Source organism: Numida meleagris, chromosome 6 (genome assembly GCF_002078875.1).
Source record: "Numida meleagris isolate 19003 breed g44 Domestic line chromosome 6, NumMel1.0, whole genome shotgun sequence".
Lineage (NCBI taxonomy): Eukaryota > Metazoa > Chordata > Aves > Galliformes > Numididae > Numida > Numida meleagris.
In genome coordinates, this window is record NC_034414.1 from 57405194 (window position 1) to 57429011 (window position 23818).

A 23818-nucleotide genomic window follows, 5' to 3' on the forward strand; every position below is an offset into this window, starting at 1 on the left:
AGGAGAGGAGAGGAGAGGAGAGGAGAGGAGAGGAGAGGAGAGGAGAGGAGAGGGAAATCTAAAAGGCATTCCCGGCCTAAATTCCCTGTGCAAAAATGCTGTGGAAGAAAATAGAGGGGGAAGTTAGAAGTCCCCAGCTTTGGAGTGAAGTCATAGTTCTCCATGCTTCTCAGAGTGGCTAATTTTATGTAATTTTACAAGGCCAACCTGAATCCCTTCTACAAGGGACCATGACCTGGAGCGAGATACCCCCGGGCTTTGCTTTCACAGTGTTTTAGGGAGAGTAGAATGTGTCCAACGCAGGATATAGCTCAGCCCCATGGAGCGCATCCTGGGGGACTCAGCCCCTCAGGGAGCGTTGATTTCCTGTGCAGATGTTTGGGTTTCGCTCTCCCTTGAGCCCATGAAAGGCCTTTTTCTCACAGAACGAGGCAGCTTTGCACATTTACGGAGTCCTTAATAAATAGTGACAGTAAAACCCGTGGAGACAGTGTAATGGGTTGTGTGAATGCTCAAATGTGTCTGCAGGGCTTTGCTAAGCCCAAACGGTGGCGGAGGAGCAGGTGGGGTGGGTTGCACCAAACGCACGGTTCAGGCGCGTAAAACGGACATTATCCACAGCCCCAGCTTAAACACTGGATTCCTTTCTCCCCTTTCAGTGTGGATTTGTGCTGATAATAAAACCCAAGACGGCTGGGAAAACCCTAGTGGTTGGCAACCAGCCCACGGCAGGGGGTTGGGACTGGATCATCTTTGAGGTCCCCTCCAACCCAAGCTGTTCTATGGTTCCATGATTTTATGAAGATGATGGGATGAGGATGGGCCCTGGAGTGGCTGATTTTAAGTAAATTAATCAGGAGGAAAAAGAATTACCCAGCAAATTCCCTCAACATGTTGCATCAATTTAAAGCAATGTTAGTGTTGATTTATTGATTTGGAAAGGTACTTACATTTATAAAAGCAGCAAGGCCTTGTCCATGGTGCCAATAATGTGACATGGGAGTGCTGGCTGGCACGCGGGAGGCTCTGTTACTGCCAGCCCATATCCTAGCAGCAAACTCATCATGGGAGCAAAGTGAAAAAGCAGGAAGCTGTATTGCCCCTGCCTTCATAGAATCATAGACGCATTTGAGGTAGAAGGGATCTTTAAAGGTCATCTAGTCCAACTCCCCTGCAATGAACAAGGACATAAAAATAAATAATATAAAATAAAACACAGATGGAAGACAGAACAAGAAGCATCTTGTAGGGTGCTGGATGCTGAGGGAACCTGTGTGGACACCATACTATGCTTTGGGGATCCCAAAAAGGACCCATGGACTGGGCAGAAGTAGGGAGGAAATCACTTTACGTAGCAAAAACAAGTCAATAACCTCCTCCAGGCTCATTGTTAGGAGAGACATGGGATTAAAGGCATTTTTCTGAATAGGAGGCAGAAATCAGTCATTTCCCACAGATCTGGCACAGCCCAGGTCAAGCAGGCAGTGTAGCAATGCTTACTTGCAAAGAAATCCATACCAGCACCCCGCAGACCAAGATTACTTCTCAAAGTAAAGGGAAATCAAGCTCCTTGCACAAGCTCCAGGGTTTTCCCATGTTGAACAAACATGGGAAGGGCAGAAAAGGCATTGGGCATCCCCTGCCATTGGCTTCCCCATCCAAAAATGGATGGAAAATAGCAAAAACAAATGGTCCACAAAATGTGCAAGCTGCAGAGGTTTGCTTCAGTTACCAAAGAATTAAAGCTTCTGATTGCCATAGTGATAGCCATGCTTATGGTGTAAAAACGGGGACTGTGGGGAGGGGGCTCCTCCTGCACCCCTTCAGGGGATGCACCATGGGAGCCCTCCAAGACAGCGCCGGAGAAATAAGACATCACTGATAAATCGATGGAAATGGAAGTGGATGAATCAGTGAGCTGATTGGGTCACCGATGAAAAATAGCACATCTGCTGCTGCTTTCAGTGCATTAACAAATAAGGCCACTGGATCAGACACGCTAATGCTTGGAATAATGAAGCTTCAAGAGCGATTAGAGCATAAATCACTTTTTAAAATGTAGGCGGTCTCTCCCCGGCCATCAGGAGATGTATTTGCTTTATTCTGCATGCTACTGGCCACACCGCTGCCCTGCTCTGCTCCACAGGGAAGCACAAACCCAGCTCAGCTCTGTGCCTTGGTTCCACCACGTGCATCAGGTCAATATCGGGTTGGACACTGGGAAGCATTTCTTCTCCAAAAGAGCAGTGATGCACTGGCACAGCTGCCCAGGGAGTGGTGGGGTCACTGTCCCTGGAGGTGTTCTAGAACTGTGGAGATGTGGCACTGAGGGATGTGGGCAGTGGGGATGGGTTGGAGTTGGGCTTGGGGATCTTGGAGGTCTTTTCCAACTCAAATGATTCTAAGATTCTATACACTGGGTTTGCAGCAGTTGGGGGTTTGGCTTGCAAACTTCCAGCTGGGAATGTTGGGTCAGACAGGAGGGGCCCAACATCCAGTGGTCCCACCAACATGTAGCCCCACAGGAAGGGATTTGGTTGGATTTTGGCCCTTCCCAGCCCCAGCTCACGGGCTCTTGCAGTGTTCACCCTTCTCCTCGTTCCTATTTTCCCATCTCCCTACTCCTGAACACGGGGTTGGCACAACACCCCAAGTCACAGAACCACAGAATCATTTGAGTTGGAAAGGACCTTTAATTAAAGGTCATCCTCCCCCTCCTCCATCCCCTCCACACCAAACACCAGCCCTGAGCTCACACACTGCGGGACATTGTGGGTCACAAACCAGGAGATGCCAGCACCGTTTGGGTCCCATGGATGCAGACAGGGCTCTCCCATCCCTGCTGATCCCCAATTTCTCTCTGCCAACCCCACCCCCTTCATCCCCTTTGCATCCACCGCACACGGACGGGCAGATCGATAAGCTCATCAAGCTGCTCCCCCAGGGCTTGTAAGAGAGATGGATCGTTATTGGTGTTTCTATTTTTAAATAGTGCCTGGATATTATAGCAATAGGGTCATCTGCGTCCCTGGCTCCACTGAATCGTGACTCAAACTGCTGATGTATGGGCCTATAAGAGTGGTGCAACCTGAATGTGGAAATCCGGCACCAAAATAGCAGTAGGAAGAGCCATTTTCTGGTAACCAGCTGCACATGCTTAGGGTGGAACCCTGATGCTCCATCCCACAACTGCTTTATGGACAGAGTTGTTCCGCCCTGGCTTTTTCCTCATGCAGAAGCACAAACGTGGTTGGGATAAGGCAGCTGCTGTAATGCCCACGGGCATTTTCCAGTACAGAGCCCTGAGCCCCATTCCCATGCATACATACTCTGGGGCAGGGGACATCTCCAGGGATGCAGAATGAACCATTGCAGAAAAAGCCCCATATTGTTCTGTGATGTCCCCAAGTAGTAATGGCCTCAATGAGAGGATGAGAGGTAATGGCTTCAAGTTGCAACAGGGGATGTTCAGGTTGGATATGAGGAAAACAGATCTTCTCCAATAGAGCAGTGCTGCACTGGCACAGCTGCCCAGGGAGTGGGGGGGTCACCATCCCTGGAGGTGTTCCAGAACCATGGAGATGTGGCACTGAAGGACATGGGCAGTGGGCATGGTGGGGTTGGGTTGGGCTTGGGGATCTTGGAGGTCTTTCCCAACCTCAATGATTCTGTGATTCTATGAGTGCAGCCTCAGAGGGTGGTGCACAGAAACCAGGTTGACTCACAGGTCAGGAAGCTTTGTTCCAACAGGAGGTTTCATTTTGAGCAAAATATCTGTGCTCTTGGCTTTTCACCACGGGGACAGAACCGCAGCATTACAGAATAGCTTGGGTTGGAAGGGACCTTAAAGATCATCCCATTCCAACCCCCCCCAGCGAGGATTAAATGAATGGCGAACTTACACTGGCTGCTAAAACACGAGCACAGGGAGCTTCAGAAATCACGTTTCAGCGAGAGCAAGGTGCTGCTTGGGATTCAGGGGCAGCCGTGCGGGATTACTGTGCGACCGACGGGATTATCGACCCATTAGGATTTCCTGCCCCTCCGCTATCCAATTACTCAGCTCCAAATGCCTCTGCCTCCTGCCCACGCCTGTGCGAAACCGCTTCCCATTGTCCTGCAGGGGAGACGGCGAGCGTGACCCTTCAGGCTTATTGCCAGGCATTGCTGAAAGCAGCCTGGATTTATCAATTTGCAGCGAAGGCGGGGAGGGCACCGCTGCGAGGGATGGGGCAGCAGCTTTAGATGGAGCAGCGAACACCAGCGCGTTTCCCAGCCTAGATTAAGAGGTCTGCTCTCGCCGCGAGGCGCTCTGTTTATTGCGGTGACAGCTGCATGTGTTTGTGTTAATATTAAAAGGGAAAGGACCATCCAGCTACACTCATTCATTAGGAGGAGTATCGCAAAGAAGCCTGCTCGGGCTGAGATTACCTGTTTGCAAGGGATATCTATCGCTGAACCAAAAACTAATTACGTGGTTCGCTGGTTTTCCTCTCCCTTCCTCTCTGCCACAAGGCCCCCGAAAAGCCATGGCAGCACTTGGCGTTTGCAGCGCAGAGCTGGAACTCATTGGGATTCACACCGTGAGCACGAGGAATCAGGGCTGAGTGCAGGGCTTTGGGATGGGGAAAGCCCCGGGTGGCCCTTGGACCTCCTCCCCATCACTGGGGATGCTCTGGTGTGTCCCCCAGTGGGCATCACAAGGCTCAGCATCCCCTTGGCACCTCAGCCTTGGTGGGTGGGTGGGTGCGTGCTGATGGCTTTGGAGGAGTGAAAGTGAAATGGATGTTTGTAAAGGCTGGGAGAAGGTCACTGCAGGCATCCATCCCAGCACAGCGTGGCTGCGCATCTGCATTTTTTTAATGGCATGCTTTCATGTTCGGAAGTGTTTAAAAATGCAGATTTTGACCTAAAAAGGGCTGGAATGGCTCCTTGGGTGTGCATTCAGAGAATGTTTGTCTTTTGAGTCCAGAAGAGCTCACCCGGTGTGGCTGGGCAGGGGACTTGCATCAGAGATGGGGATTTGTAAGGGGAAGTCACAGCAAAGCCTGCAAAAAGGGAATGGGGAAAAAGGGGGGAAAGGGGAAGGAACGGGAAAGGGAAAAGGGAAAGAAAGGAAAGGAGAAAGGGAAGAGGAAAGGATAGGGGAAGAGGAAGGATAAAGGGGAGAAGAAGGAAAAAAAGAGAAAGATAAAAGAGGAAAGGAAAATAAAAAAAAGGCAAAAAAGGGGGAAACTAGGGGGAGAAGATCCCCAATGCCCACATCCCACTGCACAGCCCCTGCTCTGCTGAGCACGTGCAGAGCCAGCTCCGCCGAAGAGCTGGCAATGTAGGTCAGAGCCATGCTTTAAGCATCTTTCAATATTAAACAAAACTCAGGCACTGTGAGTAGCACATCTGCAGGGCTTCCTGCTCCCCTCCATTGGCTCAGCGTGGAAGGCAGCAGCCTTGAGATACACGAGTGAAAAGCTCCCATGGTACCGAGTCTCACATCTGGAGGAGCATGAAGCAATGGTAACCTGCTTGGCAAACAATTTAAATTGTTCACAAGGTGCAGCATCAGGTCATGTGGATGTGTTTTTGTGTTGATGCTGGAAAAACCAAAGTTCCCCTTCTACATAAACTATTTCATCAGTCTGAGGGTCTCATACCCTCCCCAGCTCTGCTGCTTTCATATTAAACCCAAGCCCGAAGGGTCAATCCTCCAGGAAGGATTAGCGTTCAGGGAGCACAGGGCAGCTGGGGAGTGATGCTGGCACCAAGATTTGGGTGGGAAAAGACCCAGATGTGAGTGGGACAAGACCTGGATGCATTTAGGATGAGACCCAGATGTGGACGGGACAAGACCTGGATGCATTTGGGACAAGACCCAGATGTGGATGAGACAAGACCTGGATGCATTTGGGACAAGACCCAGATGTGGACGGGACAAGACCTGGATGCATTTGGGACAAGACCTAGATGTGGATGGGACAAAACTTAGATGCCCTTGGGACAAGAGCTCTCCAGGGCTGCATGGCCAGGGGGGTGCATGGTATCTCCTCACTGCTCCCCACTCAGCATCCCCAGCTGGAATAGCTTGTCAGAAGGGGTTTCAGATCAGATAAATCCAGGCTCAATTTAGTGCCTGTTACACTCTGCAGGGAGAAGGATGCCCCTGCCCAGAAAAATGCACTCGCCGGTTTTCATCCTTTTGATTTATGGAGCTTCTGGTTTAAGAGATGTTCCTCTCCTCTCCAAACGAAGCCGGTGCTGACAGCTCCATCCATCACACAGGCTGTCAGAGGCCCAGTGCTTTAAATAAGCTATTAAAGTGAGATCTAGCTGGTTAACAGTCATAACAGACCAGAAATCAGAGAGTTTGCTTACTTCAGTGCTCGGCCAAATGAATTTCCTTTTAATGACCGGGACCAGAGGGCACAATGGCTGCGGTCTGGCAGTGGGAGATATTCCTGGCTATAGCCCTATAAACAACCATCCACAGTCAGGAATTCCTCTTTTTATTGATGGCAATGTCTAATTAAAGGGCTAATTAATGGGCTCCAACACCCATGGCGCTGACTTTGAGACCTTCCATGGTGGTGGGAGCAGCAGGGGAGGACACACTGCAGCCCTCACTGGGTAGGCATCCCTCTGGAATGCACTTTTAACAAAATGAAGTATTTTGGATATTTCCCCTTCCCCTAGAGCTCCAGTGTTTTGGCTTCAGTGATGGTTCCTGCTGTGTCACAGCTCAGCAAAGCCCACCACATCCAAAAAATGACCGACATCAGCAGCAATGTAGCATCTTCTCCGTTTTGTATTGTTTTTCTCTTAGCTCACCCCAGAAAAATCCAAGCACTTTGTTAGCAAGCTCACTGTCCTTGTCATCTTTTCCCTTTCAATTCCCACCAGCCCGTGTCACCCATTCCCACCCCACCATCCATCTTGCCCACCTCCTCTCCTCCATCAATGTCCCAGCTCACATCACTTTGCCTCCTTGCTGTACCCAATCCATTCCCAAGGTTGGAACACCTAGAAATCACTGGCATTTCATTGCCAGCAAGGGGACTTTGCTGGAGCCGTTCTGCAGGGAGAGGTCCCACCACCACAGAACACAAGGGGGAATTGGGACCCCAACCACAGCCCGATGGTTTTGCCTCTGGGTAGCTGATGCCTCGAGGGAAACCTGCCCTAAAACTCCTGTTCTGATGGCTCTAAGCCACCAAAACAAAGTGCTTTGCATCTACGAGCAGGTTTCTCTCACCATGCATGCAGCAGGAAGAGCACTGGGGCCATTTGGGGCACCTAGGTGTCTTGATATCTGAACTGGGGCCCTCCTCCCGGGTAACAGAGAAAGGATGAGAGGCAATGGTCTCATGTTGCACCAGGAAAGGTTCAGGTGGGATATTAGGAAACATTTCTGCTCCGAATGAGTGGTGATGCACTGGCACAGCTGCCCATGGAGTGTTGGGTCACTGTCCTTGGAGGTGCCCAAGAGCTGTGGGGATGTGGCACTGAGGGACGTGGTCAGTGGGCATGGTGGGGTGGGCTAGGGTTGGAGATCTTGGAGAGCTTTTCCAACCTGAATGATTCTGTGATTCTATAACGATTCTAATTGCCATCCCCTCGGCACTGATTACATCATTATCTGCCGCGTGCTTTGCTCGGCAGCCCTTGCAGGGAGTGAGGGAAGTCACATCCTCACCAGGATTCAGTGAGACACAAGGCCCTCACCCGCTTCAAAACTAGTTTGTAAACAGGGATTTTGCTGGCATTTGCTCTCAGCCAGGTAATGCTTCTGGGCAAGGAGTCAAGCATAGATCTGCTGTCTCACAGCATCGTCTCAGAGCCTTTAATCTGCACTGACACCAAAAAAAGCAGTTTTCCTCATTCTGCTCCTGCTGCCCAGGACTGGTACCACCCTGCATGCACACAGCCAGCAAGAAATGGGGAAAAGGCCGTTTTATGGGCTCCCAGCCCAGTGCTATGGCATGGGTTTTGCATGGGTTGGCAGCGGGGGGAGGCTTGGGGCTGACGTGGGGCAAAGCCATGGGATGAAGGCTGTATGGTTCATCCCCACACAGAATTTTGCCCAAGACTCAGGAAGAAATTCAGGATTTAGGATCATCACAGCCTGCCAATATCTCTTATTATAGCTATGGAAATCTAATTCCTGGCCAGCAGGAACATCCCCCTTTCCCACCTCCCTGGAACCATCCACCAGCAATTTCCAGGGGCTCCTCACCCCACTGTTGGCTGAACCCCCCCCCCCCCCCCGAAATGGACAAATACCCCAAATCATGGCACAAAACGAAGGCCATTGGCTCTTTTTGGGAAGGATGGGGCAAAGGGGATGAGTTGTGCCCAGCACCGAGGGAAGCTCCGCAGACAGTGACGAATGGGCAGCACGATAGGAAGACACAGCCGTATTTATTACCAGTGGTCATTTCTGACAGCAGCGTGCTAATAAGAATACTAATGGTCATTATTTCTTTAGGAGAGGCCTCATCCATTTTTAGCAGCTTGTTGGAGCACAGTGGATGGGTTTTGTAGGGGCTGTTCCTTGCAGCCTCCAACACAATGAAATCTGAGCTCCCCCAGCTCCGGCGCAGCGTTATTGGGTTCTCAGAAATCCAATTGTACCACGTCCAATATTGAGAGTTGATTAAACCTGATTTGAATCGACAAATGTCTTGGGAGGGTGAGTGGGAGCCGGCTGCGAAAGGAGGGGGAGCGTTTAATAAACAGGCTTCAGAGATAAAAATCTACTTTTATTCCAATAAAACACCCACGTCAGAACAGTGAAGGCTGTGTGGAGGGTCGAAGAGAGGGAGAAGGAAGTCTCCAAGACACAGAGAATTTGGAGCTATCAGGAGCACAGGAGATGAAAGACAAAAAGCAGGTGGGGAAGAAACTCCTTTGGTTCAAGCCAATGGACCACAGCAACTAAAGCACAGCCAATGCCATGGAATTGCCTGGAGGCACGAGGAGATGTCCCCACTCCTGTCCTATCCTAAAGAGGAACAAGCCTTCATCCAGGGCTTGGATACAGCTCTTGGGGTGCTGAAACCAAAGCCCCAACAGAAAATCGGGCATCAGTGTGATGTGATCCCCGAAGAGACAAAGGCACCCAACCACCCTCTGCAGCACCTCTATGCCCCTGCGCCAGCCCCACAGCCTCTGTCCTGCCCCTTTCCACCTTCTATTTGTGCTCCCCTTCTGATGAAGCTGAACACCCCTCCCACCTGCAGCCTCGCTGCGTGGTAGCGGTGCCGTAAATCCCCGCATCCCTCTGCTGTAGGGCTGCTCGGAGCTGTCAGAGCCGCCTATAAAACATCCCCCCGTGATTTAGGGAGCGGGACGATGCGAAACACAGACTGAGCGTGCCGCAGTGCCCGAACCCTGCGGCATCCACGGGGCCAGAAGGAAAGCTGTGCCCTGCAGGCATGAAACCAAGACCCACGCACCTGGCATCGATGGGGGAGCCCACGGGAGCCCCCAGCTCCAGCACGTCCCAATGCAGAAGGTTTTTATCACCCTAAAAAAGACACATTGTCATCTCCTGTGCAGCCGTGGGACTCCTTGTTATTCAGCCCGCGTCCGTGCCGATGGCTCTCTCCCAGGCAGAGAAAGATCACAGCAAGGGCTGCTCGACACACTCGTTGGGACTTTTTTTTTCATAAGGAGTGTGTTGTCAAAACCTACAGGCTTTTGTTCCTGCAAAAGGCTTAAAATGACTTTGACAGCAAGGGAGCGCTGGTTGAACTGTTATTCCCAGCCATCCTAAAGGGATAATGGTTGGGTACTGGGAAGAAATGCTTCCCTGAAAGAGCAGTGATGCACTGGCACAGGCTGCCCAGGGAGTGGGGGTGGCACTGTCCCTGGGGGTGTTCCAGAGCCATGGGGATGTGGCACTAAGGGACGTGGGGAGTGGGCACGGTGGGGTGGGCTGGGGTTGGGGATCTTGGAGGTCTTTGAGGGAGGTCATTATCATGGAGGTCATTACAGAATCTCAACCTTAGAGATTCTGTAATGATGCTGTGGTTCTATGCAAAAGGCGTTTTCAAACAAGCTTTCCAAACTGTAAGTGCTTTTTCTGTCAGCTGTTGTATCCACAGGGCAGAGATCTCCCAGCTGGACCCCCCATTTTCTATCGGATTGTGAAATGTAAGGCTTTGCTCAACCCCAGCAACAACATTCCATGTTAACATCACTTTGCAGCTTTAAGGGCAGGCTTTCAGAAAGCCCACACCAAAATCCCTGGGAGCGAAAGGGAAAATTAAAGGCATCTTCAAGGAATCCCAGCAAATGTTGAGCACAGAGCCCCAGGGCTCAGGCTTTGCACCTCATCCGAGGAGCACACCCCATCCCAGCGTGCCTTGTGGGAATGCTGCATGTTTCCACACAGTGCAGAGCCAGCACACTCGGTCCGACCCCAAATCCCTGCAGAACTCAGAGAGTTCGCTGCCAGGGGGAAGAAAGAGGGAGGCATCCCATGTCTGCATCCCATAACTGCAGCACCCGGTGCTCGCGGGATCCCACCCACACAGCTCATCGCTGTCTTCTGTTTACTCCATCCCATGATTCCATTTTCCAGTCTCCAACTGTCTCAGCATTTTTAAGCCAAAGCAAAGGCCCCCTTTTTATTATTTTTATTTTTTTTAATTACTCATAATTAAGTGATTCTTGGCAGGGAGGCCTATGGAAACAGCATTATCCCACAGACAGGCAGTCAGTTAGGAATTTCCTCTCGGCCTCCCGGCCCTAAATGCATCTGGAAAAACAGATAATTGCTTTATTTACTACTGCAAAGTATTTCCTTGCTCACACAGCCCCTCGCAGCACCCTGGGACCTCACTCAGCTGTGCTGGGCTTTGGTTCTTCATCACAGTCATGGAACACGTTGAGTTGGATGGCACCCTCCAAGGCCACCTGCTCCCATTCCCCTGCAGTGAACAGGGACCCATGAATGTGGGAAGGTTTTCTTGGTGTGGGTGCAGGACAAGACCCAGCAAGGGGCTGTCCTCATCTGCTCTGGGCAGAAAGTCACCTGAATTGGAGCAGGATTCAGCCAACAAAGAACAAAGAAATGCAAAAGCAACTGGTTCCATGGGGTGGTTACGCAGGAAATAAGCATTAAACAAACGTGCCCTCCTTCTTAACGGGACAGTGGGGTGGAAATCAGTCCCCAAACCTCTGCTGAGGGCAGTTTGAGCTGGTGGGAGGTGTCCCTGTCTATACCAGGGGCTGGCACAAGTTGGGACTTAAGGTCCCTTCCAACCCCAACCAGCCTATGGTTCTAAGAACAGGAAGTCTTGCAGCTGGTAATGGGAGAGGGTGATTGAAAAACAGAGCCAGACTTGACCGAAGAACAAGGCATGTATCATTCAGGACCTGTTACCCCACTAGCCACCAACACAAGTCCTCCATACTCAGCCATCAACTATCCATCGTCCCCATTCCCACCATTAGCAGCATCCCCCAGTGCTCAGCCACAGCCTTGTGTTTCCATACAGCCTCCAACACAGCACAGAGATTGGTTTTTGGGAAACCAGCACCTCACCAGAAAGAGGTAGAGCATATACTTTGGGTTTTCACCACGCAGGGACTCTGGCCAGCTCACAGGAGGCAGCTCAGCATGCATAGCCCGACAGCAATAGGCAGGCAAGAGGAAGAAGGCAGCAGGAAAAATTGAGTGGGGACCCAACAGAAACCCATGAGCCAAATTCAGGTGTCCACCAGCTTCTCTGTGCATTAAGAGATTTTCTTACTTCAAATCCAAGAAACACCTGGAGGTGTTCAAGAAACATTGAGATGTTGCACTAAGGGACATGGTTTAGTGGGGTAGTGGTGGTAGGTGGATGGTTGGACTGGATGATGTTGGAGGTCTTTTCCAACCTCGGTGATTTGGTGATTCTATGAACCACTTGGAAAAAACTCTGGGCTTTTGAGGAAACCTCTGGTGTTGGCTGGCACGCACCTCCCAGAAGCAGAGCCATAGCAGAACCATTTATGTGAAGATCTGGAGGGCTCTAGGAAGAGCACTGAGATGTTCTCAGTACTTTAATTCATTTGGTCATTCGAAACAAAGTTAAAAATGCCAAGGGCTGTTGCAGAACAAGATGTTCCCCAAACTTCTGCTCAGAAACATGGATGGAGGAGGGATGTCGGTTTGCAGAATCTACCAAAAACGCCGACATGCACAGGAGAGCAGGAGCAGAGCAGCAAGTTCCTGGAGCACACAGGCACAGAGCTCTTTTCTGCTGCTCAGTATTTCCTCATCCCGAGCCTGCATTCAGACATGAGATCTCAAAGTTAAAGTGTTAAAAGAATAAAGATGAATCAGGCTCAGACAGCTCCGACATCTCTGTCAAACTTCTGTCTGCCTTGCTTTTACATGAAAGAGATTTCTTGAGTTCCTCCTAAAAATATGCATCCGTGCAGCGATACCTTGAAAGGGAAAGAAAGGGAAGACATCACAGGTGCTCTGCAAACCTCTCACTAAGTGTACACCAATATCCCAAAGCTTTTTCTCTCCCATTCACCCAAGAGCATCTTCCCAGGGAAGCGCATAACGCTTCCATTTACAAGGAAGCCTGATAGCCAACTGGCAGGTCACACGTAGAGAAAGCTGCCGAAATCCTTATTCTCCTTTTATGATGCTCATGCCAGCGTTTTTTCCTACTTACTAAAAACGAAGCAGACCGTTCATTTTAGCTCACTTAAAAAAAAAATAATAATGAAGCTTGTGAATTCACAGCGACCGCATACAGAAAGGGGGACAGACACACAAATGTCAACGAAACACCCGATAACCATCATGGACATGAATTTCCGGAGTCACAAAGCACATTATTCCTGGAAATTGCTTTTATTTTGCCATTACGTGAACACCGCGAGAAGGCAGCTGGCATCGAAAACAAACAGCTCAATTTAAAAAATCAGGGACAGGAATAACTGAAATTTCAGGGCACTCACACCTGAATACGCTCTGTACCTTGGATGCTTAAGAATCCTCAGAGGTGCAGGGTTTTGTTTGCTGAGGAATAGAGGAAAGGGGATGAAAGAGCAGGAGAAGCGGTAGTATTTTCAACGCTTTCTTGTTAAAGTTCTTCATATGGTTTTGCAAATCCAAGTCAAGCTCTGACAACCAGTCAGCAGGGGGAAAAAAAAAACTGAAGGAGGCGATGAGAATACAGAGATAACATTTTAATTTTTTTTTTTTACTCCTTATTTTGAAGGTTCTCCCCTCCCCCCCCCTGTAAAATGGCTTGTACTTCCATGGGTACAACGGCAAAGAAATCATTTCAGTTCATTTCACACAGTGTCGAAAAGACCAGTTTTTACAAACACACCCAGAAGAGCTGCTAACGCTGCTGGAAGGTGAATGTAACTTCTCCATGCGTGGCTGAGGCTGTCCCTGTGGCTGTGTGACACGGAGAGGGAGCTTCCAGGGGCTCCTCACCACATGTTTGGCCCTAGAGAAAAACAACACCCATCCCCAAGCACCGTGATGGAAACAGAAGGGGCTTCAACAGCAAAGGGCCCTGCTGCAGTCAGTGGGGCCTAGTCAGCACGCTGCAACTTCTCAGCCTAGCAACTACGCCCTGCCCCCCAAATCTGCCCCAACCATCCGAGCTTGCCCTTTCAATTCACAATGCCGAGCGTGAAGACTAGTGAAGAGTGCTCATGAAATAAAAACACTGAGAAGAATCTCTGAAAGATGTTTGTAACTGCACTTTGTTTTCTTTGAAAAGAAGCAAGCCTGGAGGCATCTAGGTTCTCTTCCTTGCCTTCTTTTCAAGCTCCATTTACTGATTTACCTGCAGCTACGCAGGTTAGTAGAGAAGGAAAAGGAACCAGGAACTCACAAGAGGCTGAAAACTGAGTAAAGAAGTAGGAAGGATGAATCCTTGGTCAGAATACTCCAGAAGTTGGGCTGCCCACATTTACTCAGCTCCAACACAGGACTGCCCTCTGCTTCACACCTCCCTGGGTCAGTGTCCATTCTGTGGGAGCCACCCATCCACAGCCAGTGCAGAAAGTTAGCAACAACCATGGGGGGAACACGACTTGCCACCCACTGCACAACCATCCTTGACAAAAAAGGGACAAGCGCAGCTCATTTCAAAGCGGTATTTGCAGCTCACTGAGTCAAGCCAGGTCAGTTTTCCAAGCATGTTAGAAATGCTTTTAAATGACCACCAGTTGTAACGAGGGCCAGGAAAATGAAGTAGACGCGCAGGAACAGGACAGTCTGGGAGAAGCTCCTGCTTCAAGATATAAAACAGACAGCAGAAAAGTCAGTGAGCACCAAGGGGAGAGCTGTCACAGTTCAAACCAAGAGCTTATTTTTGGAGGTACACAGAGTTAAGAGTAAATCCTGGTCAGTTCTCCCTGGGACTCTCAGCTGCTCAGCCCAGCATCTCTACTCCCTGCTCAGGCTCTGAAGCAGAATCCTTCAATTCCAGGCACTGCCACGTTCACATCCAGCATTTTCCTGGGAGGACCACAGCCTTCCCAAGCCATCGTGGGACTTCCTAGCAAAAGAGACTGCTTTTTGGAGCATGAACCAGGTCTGAAAGCAGAGCAGTTACAGTCACAGCTCCTGGCACAGCAGCAGATGGAAGCAGTCCGACAGCAGCTTTCGTCTCCTTTGAGTCCCATTCCCATCCTCCCCAAGAAACACAATCCTCCTTTAATTGCTATGCCAGTACAGTACTACTACTGTACCAGAGGCACAAAGTGACCACACTTGAAAAACAATCTCGATTAAAATGCAGTATCATGCTAACTCTTTTGTACAAGCTGGACCACGGTTCAAAAAAGAACACCACTCACTACTGAGCTGCCTATTGAGACTTCAGCACTCTACCAAGAAGCTGCCAGGAAAAAGAGAAGTGTTACAGCTCCAGCATGCATGGATATGACAGACTTTTTCTGTTTTAAAGATCAGACTAGAAAAATACTTTCAACTTTAAGTTATGCAGTCAAAGCTGTTTTTGAAGCATTCCAATCGAATCAACAGCTAACAGGTTAAAAACAACTTTACAGAATATGCTGCCAGTACTTGAAATGGTATGTAAGAAACTCAACACTGAAATCATGAAATAAGCTTTCCAAACAAAGCTTGAGCGTGGTTCTCAAGATTCTCCAAACAGAATCAGTCTTACTTATCCAGAAACTACTGCTTCCAACTGAGTTAGCAGGATGGGAAGGTTACTGAGGCAAGGGAAGGAGAAATGGGATAAGCAACTGAGCAGTCCCTCATTTAATCAGAGCAGCACGCATGGCACTGGTGTGTGAGGAAAGAAACGCTACCAGCTCCTCTGCCTTCCCAGAAAACCCAGCTCTGTGGGACTCACCCTAGCTCTGAATACTGGTTAATGGCAAAGTACCTGGATTTACATACGGGGACTGTGGAATTTTATTTCCCAGATAGAAGTGTTCCCTCTTATAGTATTTTCATCAGATTGAAAGCAAAGAAATTCTGCTTAAAACAGTCTTTCAAAGGACAGTTCCCTCAGATACGAACCATTAACCTGCCTTTCACTGCACACCAGCCAAACACCGCGAGCAGACAGTGTGCTGGCACTTCCAACACATGCTCCTTTATCTCTGTGCATCCACTTTGCACAGGGTGCAGCTATACAAAGCCCTGAAGCAGCAATTAATCTGCAACAGAGAAGGAAGCAAGGGAAGGACGATGATGGAGGTGCCTTGGAACCTGTGCTTCACATCCATTTAGGCTCAAACTGAGACCATGCATGCGTGTCCTGATCAGCTAAAGCTCAAGAAAAAGCAGCTGCCACCCCGGGCTGGTGAAGCTGTTGTACATGGAACCCAAGACTTCTGCCCCCCAGCTCACAGCCATAATTCAACCGTCAGCATTTCCTGAAAGTGTGCTTTCATGGCAACTCTTGTGAGAAACAAATTTAAGTATTTCCCGAGTCCAGTAGGAAGGAGGTGGAGGTGAGACCGCCTCTCACAGATGAGGTATATGCTAAACAGAAACAACGCTGCAGTATGCATATGGAACCTGAGGAACTCGTACTGAATATAAACAGGGAAGAGGCACCTTCACATTTACGACAGAAACCAGGAGGAGGAACTGAAGGCCAAAGGCATTTCTTCCCCATCTGGTTGGATCGCCACTCTTGATGAAGATCAGCCACAAGGTTGTCTTGTGGGAGTAAGGACTGAGCACACGGAATCACAAGAGGATCTCATTGAGAAGGCACTAGGAAGAAGCACATCGTTTTCTGTTAACGAGATTCGACCTATTTCCAATCACTGAGTGGGACAAAACCGTGCAGTCCGATTTTTAGAGAAATGCTACACAACAAAACTTGTGGTTTTTTTTTAAAAGAACAGCAAAAAGCAGTAAAAAGAAAAGTAAAGCTATTTTCAAATTATTAAAATGCTGAACATTTATACAGCAAAATTACACTAAAACCAGCAGCAGACAAAGCATGTCCCACCACCGCCGGCAAGGGACATGTTAAATGTTTATAAGGTTAACTATAAAATAATTTTACAACCAAAATATGAACAGGCCAATTCAAGTATATATACAGAATATATTAAAATCATATAAATTATCTATTTATACAAAGGGCGCAAATATAGCAAAAAGCTACAGTTGATTAAACAGAACTGAGTTTGAATGATCAATTTCATCTGGAGATGTTGCAACTTTCTCCCATTTTTTCTTTTTAGACTGGATAGATTGATACCTCAGATACCAAGAGTACAGAAAGCAAAAGGTAAAAACCAAATCAGAGCTCTCATTCTGTATGAAGTGATGCTAACAGTGGGCAGGGTACATCTCCTATGAAATTCTGATTTAATTATCTCCGTAGTAAATATTTATCAGCTCCCTTAAAAAGTCAGGAATTTCAAGTGATGCACTTCAGATGTACCACCCCGATACATGTATTTGATTACATTTGAATGCTGTTTGATTTGCAAACATTTAAAAAAAAACGATACAAACACATCTCAATCTGCATATAAGGGTGACAGATGGCAGCGTGTTGAGAACTGAACAAAAATACTCAGCTGAATGAGAAAGGATGTTCTCCTCACAGCATTCTGGCTACTAAGTGAGCTTACATAACTTATTTTTAATTGTTTGTTTTTTTTTTAAATTTCAAACCGTAACAGCAGATAACCACAATCCATTGGAGCACTTCGATTCTTAAGTCCCATCCATGGGATTATACTCATATATCAAGTAAGTGCTTTCCTGAACGCAGGTCTACGTAAATACGTTCTGTATAAATTGCACCTGAACCTTCTGTTTTGCTGTAGCACTACACCCCTTACTTAAATTCAATTTTTCAAGGCTTGCTACATCTCAACCCAATGGCTCTGGGCACGCGTGGCGCAGTTAGGGCAAGCTAAGCTAAGCAGAAATAAACAGATCAGACTACACATATACAGAACACTGGCTTAAAACCAGATCTACATACGTAAAAAAGAGGTTTCGCCATATGCAAGTTAAACGGGGAAGAAAAAGCAAAACAAAAACCAGCCATATACTACACATCATGAATAGTGGACATCTATTACACTGAAAAGAAATCAATGCAAACAGGATTTCCTCAGTTTCAAGTAATCCTTGATGCCTTGTTGGCCAGCTGTGTTATACCGTAATAGGTATTTTAATTACATTTATACTCTACAATTTAGGCAGCTAATTTTTCTCTTACATATCCAATTATCTCTAGTGAACATTCACCTATGGCTGTCCACACATTCTGTTTTAGCTCCTTGAGAAACTATTCAAGTTAAATTATACTGCAAATTAAAGACAGTTACATTCTGTATGTTCCTTCTAGGTTTGAAAAATAGGATTTAAAGGCTTGTCAAAGTTTAGAAGAAAAACCTTTCCATTAGAAAAATCTCAGCTTAAAAAAATCATTAAGACATCTTTTTCTGGTCCAGGGTACTAATAAAAAGATTACAAATATACTACGATTTGACCAAGACGACTTTGTGAATATGCTGCTTTTGAGCATGCAACCCCACTGATATCTGTCGAGTTCCAGGTATCAATGTATCCCGTTCCACCACAGTTCCTCACCACTTCCTTGTCAGCTCCCCATCCCCACCCTACCACCCTATTAATAACGTTATAAAAAAAGGTAAAATCTAGAGTTAGTGGCAAAATTTTTTCACAGTAAGTTGTTAAACAAAATGTTATCGTGGTCATCGCAAAGTGATATCAGTCAATTGGGCCCTGAAAAATAAGCTTGACGCAGTTGTGTTCCCCGGACAGTTGTGTTGCACAAAAAGGGCAGGCAGCATGAAATGCATGAGTACCGTGAGGCAGAGGGATTTGGGACCAGTATTTCGCAGATTTCTCAGAGCACACGTGTCCACAAGGGGTGAAAGCGTGAGTTGGAGGACCAGCATCCACGTAAAAGCCTGCTTCGCAACCGAGCCAAAGAGGCACATAGGGGCCAATGGTTCTGCACATCGGACATTCCCGCTCGTTAGCTTCTGTGTCACTGCGATGTCCCCAGTTGTGATAGCCGTGAACATGACCGCAGCTGAGGTAGGCCCAGGGCTGCTTCTCTTCCACCACATCTTTACGGTTGATACTGGGAAACGCTAAAGTGTTTAACCCGACGGGGCACTGCGGCCTAGCAGCGTTGATCTCCTGCCGCAGAGCTTCAATGTGTTTCTGAGTCGGAGTGTGAAACAGTCCGTCTGCTGTTCTCCACAGAAGGGTGGCTCCACACAGGTCAATGAGGGAGCCATCTTGGAGGACGTTGGTCTCGTTTTCTACCTAGTGGTGGAACACAAAGATAAGCGGTCAGGTCTGAGATACCACTTATACAGAACCAACTCTGTCTGTAGATACGCCCTCTCTCTCAAGAAGTAGTTACTTTCCCCAGCATGCTAAATCATTGTGTCTTGTTATTTTGTTATGGTCCTCCATTTGTCTAAATTCATCTCTCATCTCTTTCCCTGTATTTAAGGTAACAGTAAGCACAGGTCATCTTTATTCTACACTTGCAGATGAGATCTTAAATTTCCAACTATTACATGCTATGGGAATACTAGTTACCATGCAGTAATTCCTGTAATTCTTTGTGAAGGTATCACATTATACTAACTTCTTGATAAGGTGCCCCTTCCCATGGCAGGGGCTGGAACCAGATGGTCTTCAAGGTCTCCTCCAGTCCACACCACTCTGTGATTCTATAAACACTCTCACCTCTGAGCACAGCGTTTTTTTTTTTGTCTGGTACTGACTGTCTGTATGCTTTTTATGTTTTTGGTAAGTCATCACAGATTGAAGAGGAAACCTGCCATTCCCTCAGGGCTGTCTCAGCAGGGCAGCCAGCTAGCTCCCCTGTAACTCCTTGCCCATGTGGACTGGCAGAGGGTTGCTCACACATAAGATCCTCTTTGGACCAGAAATAGCTACTACCCAGTACTGTCCTGCTACTCAAATACCATTTTTTGGCTTGTGGTAAGAGCAAAGCATTTTGCAGTAGCACGAACTCCCACAGCATACCTTATTAACAGCGAAATGCTCCTCTGCAAATACATTATGAATAAATGACAAATGCAATACCAGCTGCATGCACAGGTACATTCAAAGACATCATTAGAGTGAATTACAAGTCACATTTCACAAGTTCTGCAACCAAAGCCACACAGCCTCAGCTTCTGAGCAGTGAATCACCCCCAGCCTCCAGATTAGTTAGCCCTCTATTCAATGAGGTGTTCCATGTAAATACGGCCCAATGAGCACCGCCTAAGGGGTTCTCTTATCTGAATAAAAGCAGGTAATGATACATTTTCAAGGGATTATGCTAAGCACCTTGTATTTCAGTGAAATATTCTGATTTATTTTAATTTCAAAAGTATATAGGCCATTGCTCCCAGTTTAGTTACGAAGAATATATATTAAATGAAACTAAGAGAGACAGCATACCTACTGCCTAGGTTTACACATTGAAAATGAGTAGAAAATGCTACTAAGAAAATAAATACCCTGAACATTAAGTAGGTCACATGAAGTCATCACGCTGGCCTAAGAATTCCATGAATGACAACCAATTTGGCATTCACATTTTAATCCAGTTTAAATTCAGATTAACTGTGGATCATCCTTGCACAAAACACCTAGATGGCACAATACAGACTACAGATAAAAAGTCACCGTCACAAAGTACTACCAGCAGGAAAAAATAAAATACAGAAAACTCAGTGGTTCAAATACAGAATCCTGTATTTAATGCACTTCAGATAATGCCTTCCCAAACAGGAAAGAAAAAAGCTCTCATATGCAATGTGTTCAATTCATTATACGCTGCATTTGGTTTTATGAACCAAATCAACGAATACTGATCACATCAATACCAGCGTGCCATGTAATTTTATTGAAATGAGAATTCAAATCATTTTAGATGCAGGAAAAGGAGTTTGTTTTGGTACTGCCTGTCTCCAGGAGCGCTAACAAGGTATTTTGCTAACCATGTACAAAGGGCACAAGGTAAGCAATGGAAGTCTGATGGCAGCATTCTCCTTCCCAGACTCTCCAGACCTTGAAGAGGAAAGAACAAGAGTGCTGCAGAACCTCACCTTGTGTGAAGAAGTGGACGTTTGGTTTTATGGGCACCTCTGCCATGGTTACATATGGCACAAGTTGGCAGCTGAAGCCTTCCACTGTTGGTAAAGGCAAAGCTACCCTGCTCCATAGGAGAATACAGGAATATACTTAGCAGGGCTCCTTTCATCTTCCCAATAGCAGGTAAATCAAACAGAAGCTGCTCTATTCAAACTCGTTTTGCATACAAGCAGACTCTTTCAAGGTTTTAAGTGCATGGGGAGCTGTCTTCCGCAGTACAAACTTCCAGATCTTCCCGTGCCTCAGAAGGACACTTAACAGGTGAAAATTCAAGAGCAAAGTTTGTTTAGCATTTACACTCAGTGCTGTTTCAGGTGGAAAGAAATGACATTAGCAGAAAACCAAAGAGAATTCCGTGCAAGTAGAAACAGAACAGCAACAAGAACGTACTGCAGCACACATGTACTTCAATGATACGGGTACTCTCTACCCTTGTTCTGTTTTAATCACCAGCTGCTTTCCACTTACCAGTTTCCCTCTTTGCTGAGCAGATCTGGTCTCCCGGAGAGTGTATACATCCCCACAGACAGAGATCTCCCGCCAAACTCCAGGCTTCGACTCCTCAGTGAACCCTCCTTTCGGATGCATGACCAACACCCCATTTGTTGTTAACCCATCCATGTGGCCATCAGGATTTTTCCATTTTGCTGCTTTTTCCTGCATGCGACAACCACCCCCAGAAAGAAAGTTTATCTGTAAACTTACAGATTGACATTTCCAGATGAATTCCTCAGTCTTCAGCACCCAAAGCCACAACAGCATCTCACTCCCAGTGAGCATCAAGAACGTAACAGGCAAACCCAGAGAAAAACTCTTAACAGCCACTGAAGTAAACTTCATCAGTAAAGACAATTATCACCAAGAGTCCATGCTGGTAATAAAACTGGCACATAAAACTACAGTTACTGCTTAATACTGTGGCTGGTACACTGCAGTAATAAAAGTCTAATGACAGGATAAGTTACTAACTAATAACAAGAGAAACTGGGGGCTTGAAAATGAAAGAGGCCAAAAATTGAGTTTGCTCACATATAACATAATTAGTAGTAGTACTTACGCCGAGAAATATGTTTTTAGAAGAGTCAAATCCAGCTGCAAAAATCCTTGCTGTATACGGTGGGCTCCTGTCGCAAACAATCCTGCATGCGAAGCGGGATATGGTGCTTTGTGTAATCTGAGTTTCGTCATTGTTTTGACTCCCAGAAATAGTATCTGTTACTACAAAGTCTATGGGGCTTTCTGTTGACCTCCCAACCTGCAAATTGAAATAAGATGGTTATATAATTAGGAAGAATCACAGGAACATCACGCATTAATGAACGACAGGAACAGTGCAGGATCTTTCCCGTGCTCCTGTTCTACTTGCAGCTCTGCTTTGCAGTGTTACTCTCAAATGCAAGCTGTAAGTCATGTCTCAAGGAACACATCCCATTCCTTCCTCTGTATCACAGCTTGAAGTAGAAAAAAATATGATGAGCTTCTCACAGAAAAACCACCAAGGCAATACTAACAGAGACCTAATCAAAAGTTTGCACTTCAATTTTTCAGTGGAAGTAATGTGATTGCCAGAATACCCAACAGATAGAGTTTAGAAAAACACTTAATATACGAAATTCTGATTTATGAAACTTGACAGGTTCAATCTAATAAACTATAAAGCTGTTTTCCTTCCTTCTACAATATTACCACCAACAGGCTCCTATTTCCCACCCAGCGTAGCTCCTGCTAAGAGCCAGCACTGACCAGCAGCAGGAAGCTGATTCATAACTTTTGACTCTAATCTGCATGCAAAGTCTCTCAAAGGGTAATCAATAATGAACATGAAATTGATGTTCTTAACAAGCTCCTGCCTGTCGCAGTCTCTCCAACAGATCACTCAAAGCTTTTAAGATGCAATTAGAAAACCCTGGCTTATTTTCTTGTAAAAGATGCAAGCGTTCGTGCTTAGTCTTCCTCCTACTTTACTCATCTGTCAACATGAAATCCAAATACATCCAGATATAAGCATGAAAACACATATCCCAAGATTTTGCATTTTTAAGAAGCTGAGATTTAAAGTAAATTTTGAGCAACAAAGTAAGGCTGCGCTTCAGGACTCTGCACAGTGCCATATTTCTCCCAGCTACTTCCAACAGCACACTATGAATCTTGCGGTTGATGCATCAGACAGCTCCTGTTGTCTGCACTATAGGTTGTTGTTAAAAGGTGTACGAGCCAGGCCATCAATCTGCTAGTAACTACTGTCAGTCAAACCAAGTGCTATCAAAAAGCCCTCGCTCCTGAGACAAGGCAAACCCGGACAACCTGCCAGCAGACAATGCAACCGCTGTAGATTCTCTGACTCAGTAGAACACTGCTCTGATTATAAGGAGAAGCAGACCATGCATTTTATGTTGTCTGCAAGAGAAATACAATATTCATATGCAATATACCTGCTTCCTATATAGACCTGTAGATATTTAGGCTACTGGCTGCACACTGTGATCCTTATGGTGGTACTAGCAGCTATAATTGATCCACTCTTGTCCAAACAGACCCTGAAGGAGCAGCTTCTACTCCAACTTGATGCATCACCAACAGATTGCACCAACTCTTAAAAACCTTTTTTTTTTGCAACATATAGCTGATAAAAGGTACAACTTGCCTTTGAGAGACAGAAAATGAAATGTCAGCACATCCTTCCTTTTAACCAAATGAATATACTTCATCTAGATGTCACTAATACAACAGTTCCACAGTAGCATTTGTGCTCAAAATTCACTATGCAATTACATAAAGGAAAAAACATACAACAGAAAAATAAATGTAAATGTAATCTGCATGGCTAACAAATAATGTGTGCATGCACAGGGGATGGGGCTGGAGTATGTGCGTAGTGTTATAAACTAGTTTTCAACTAATAGGTTATACAGAAAATTCTACGGAAATTTCAATGTCACTACTGAAAGTATCAAGAAATTGCATGATTAGCCTAAGATAGTACACGTAATCAGGGGCCTGAGGAGGGGCCCCGAGCCTTAAAACAATCCTACATCTTGCATTATACTTCCCTTTCCAGCTTCTGTATCCTTACCACTGCTCCACAGAGGCCAGGAAAACAAACTCCAGAAGAAAACAGCAAACTCAGAACTATCTACTCAAGCAAGGATTGATCAGCAGTAAAGTTTTATCCTACAGATCAACACA

General features: G+C 46.7%; 1 protein-coding gene across 2 annotated transcripts in view; it reads right to left on the bottom strand.

The window, feature by feature from the left end:
- Positions 12838–23818, bottom strand: part of PELI2 (pellino E3 ubiquitin protein ligase family member 2) — a 70604-nt gene continuing 59623 nt past the window's right edge. For both annotated transcript variants that reach the window (XM_021401506.1, XM_021401507.1), the window contains 3 exons: positions 21690–21887; positions 21101–21289; positions 12838–18778 (listed from right to left, as the gene is read on the bottom strand). In XM_021401506.1, the coding sequence (XP_021257181.1) occupies positions 18212–18778; positions 21101–21289; positions 21690–21887 (954 nt within the window). In that variant the 3' untranslated portion in view covers positions 12838–18211. The remainder of the gene's footprint in view (positions 18779–21100; positions 21290–21689; positions 21888–23818) is intronic.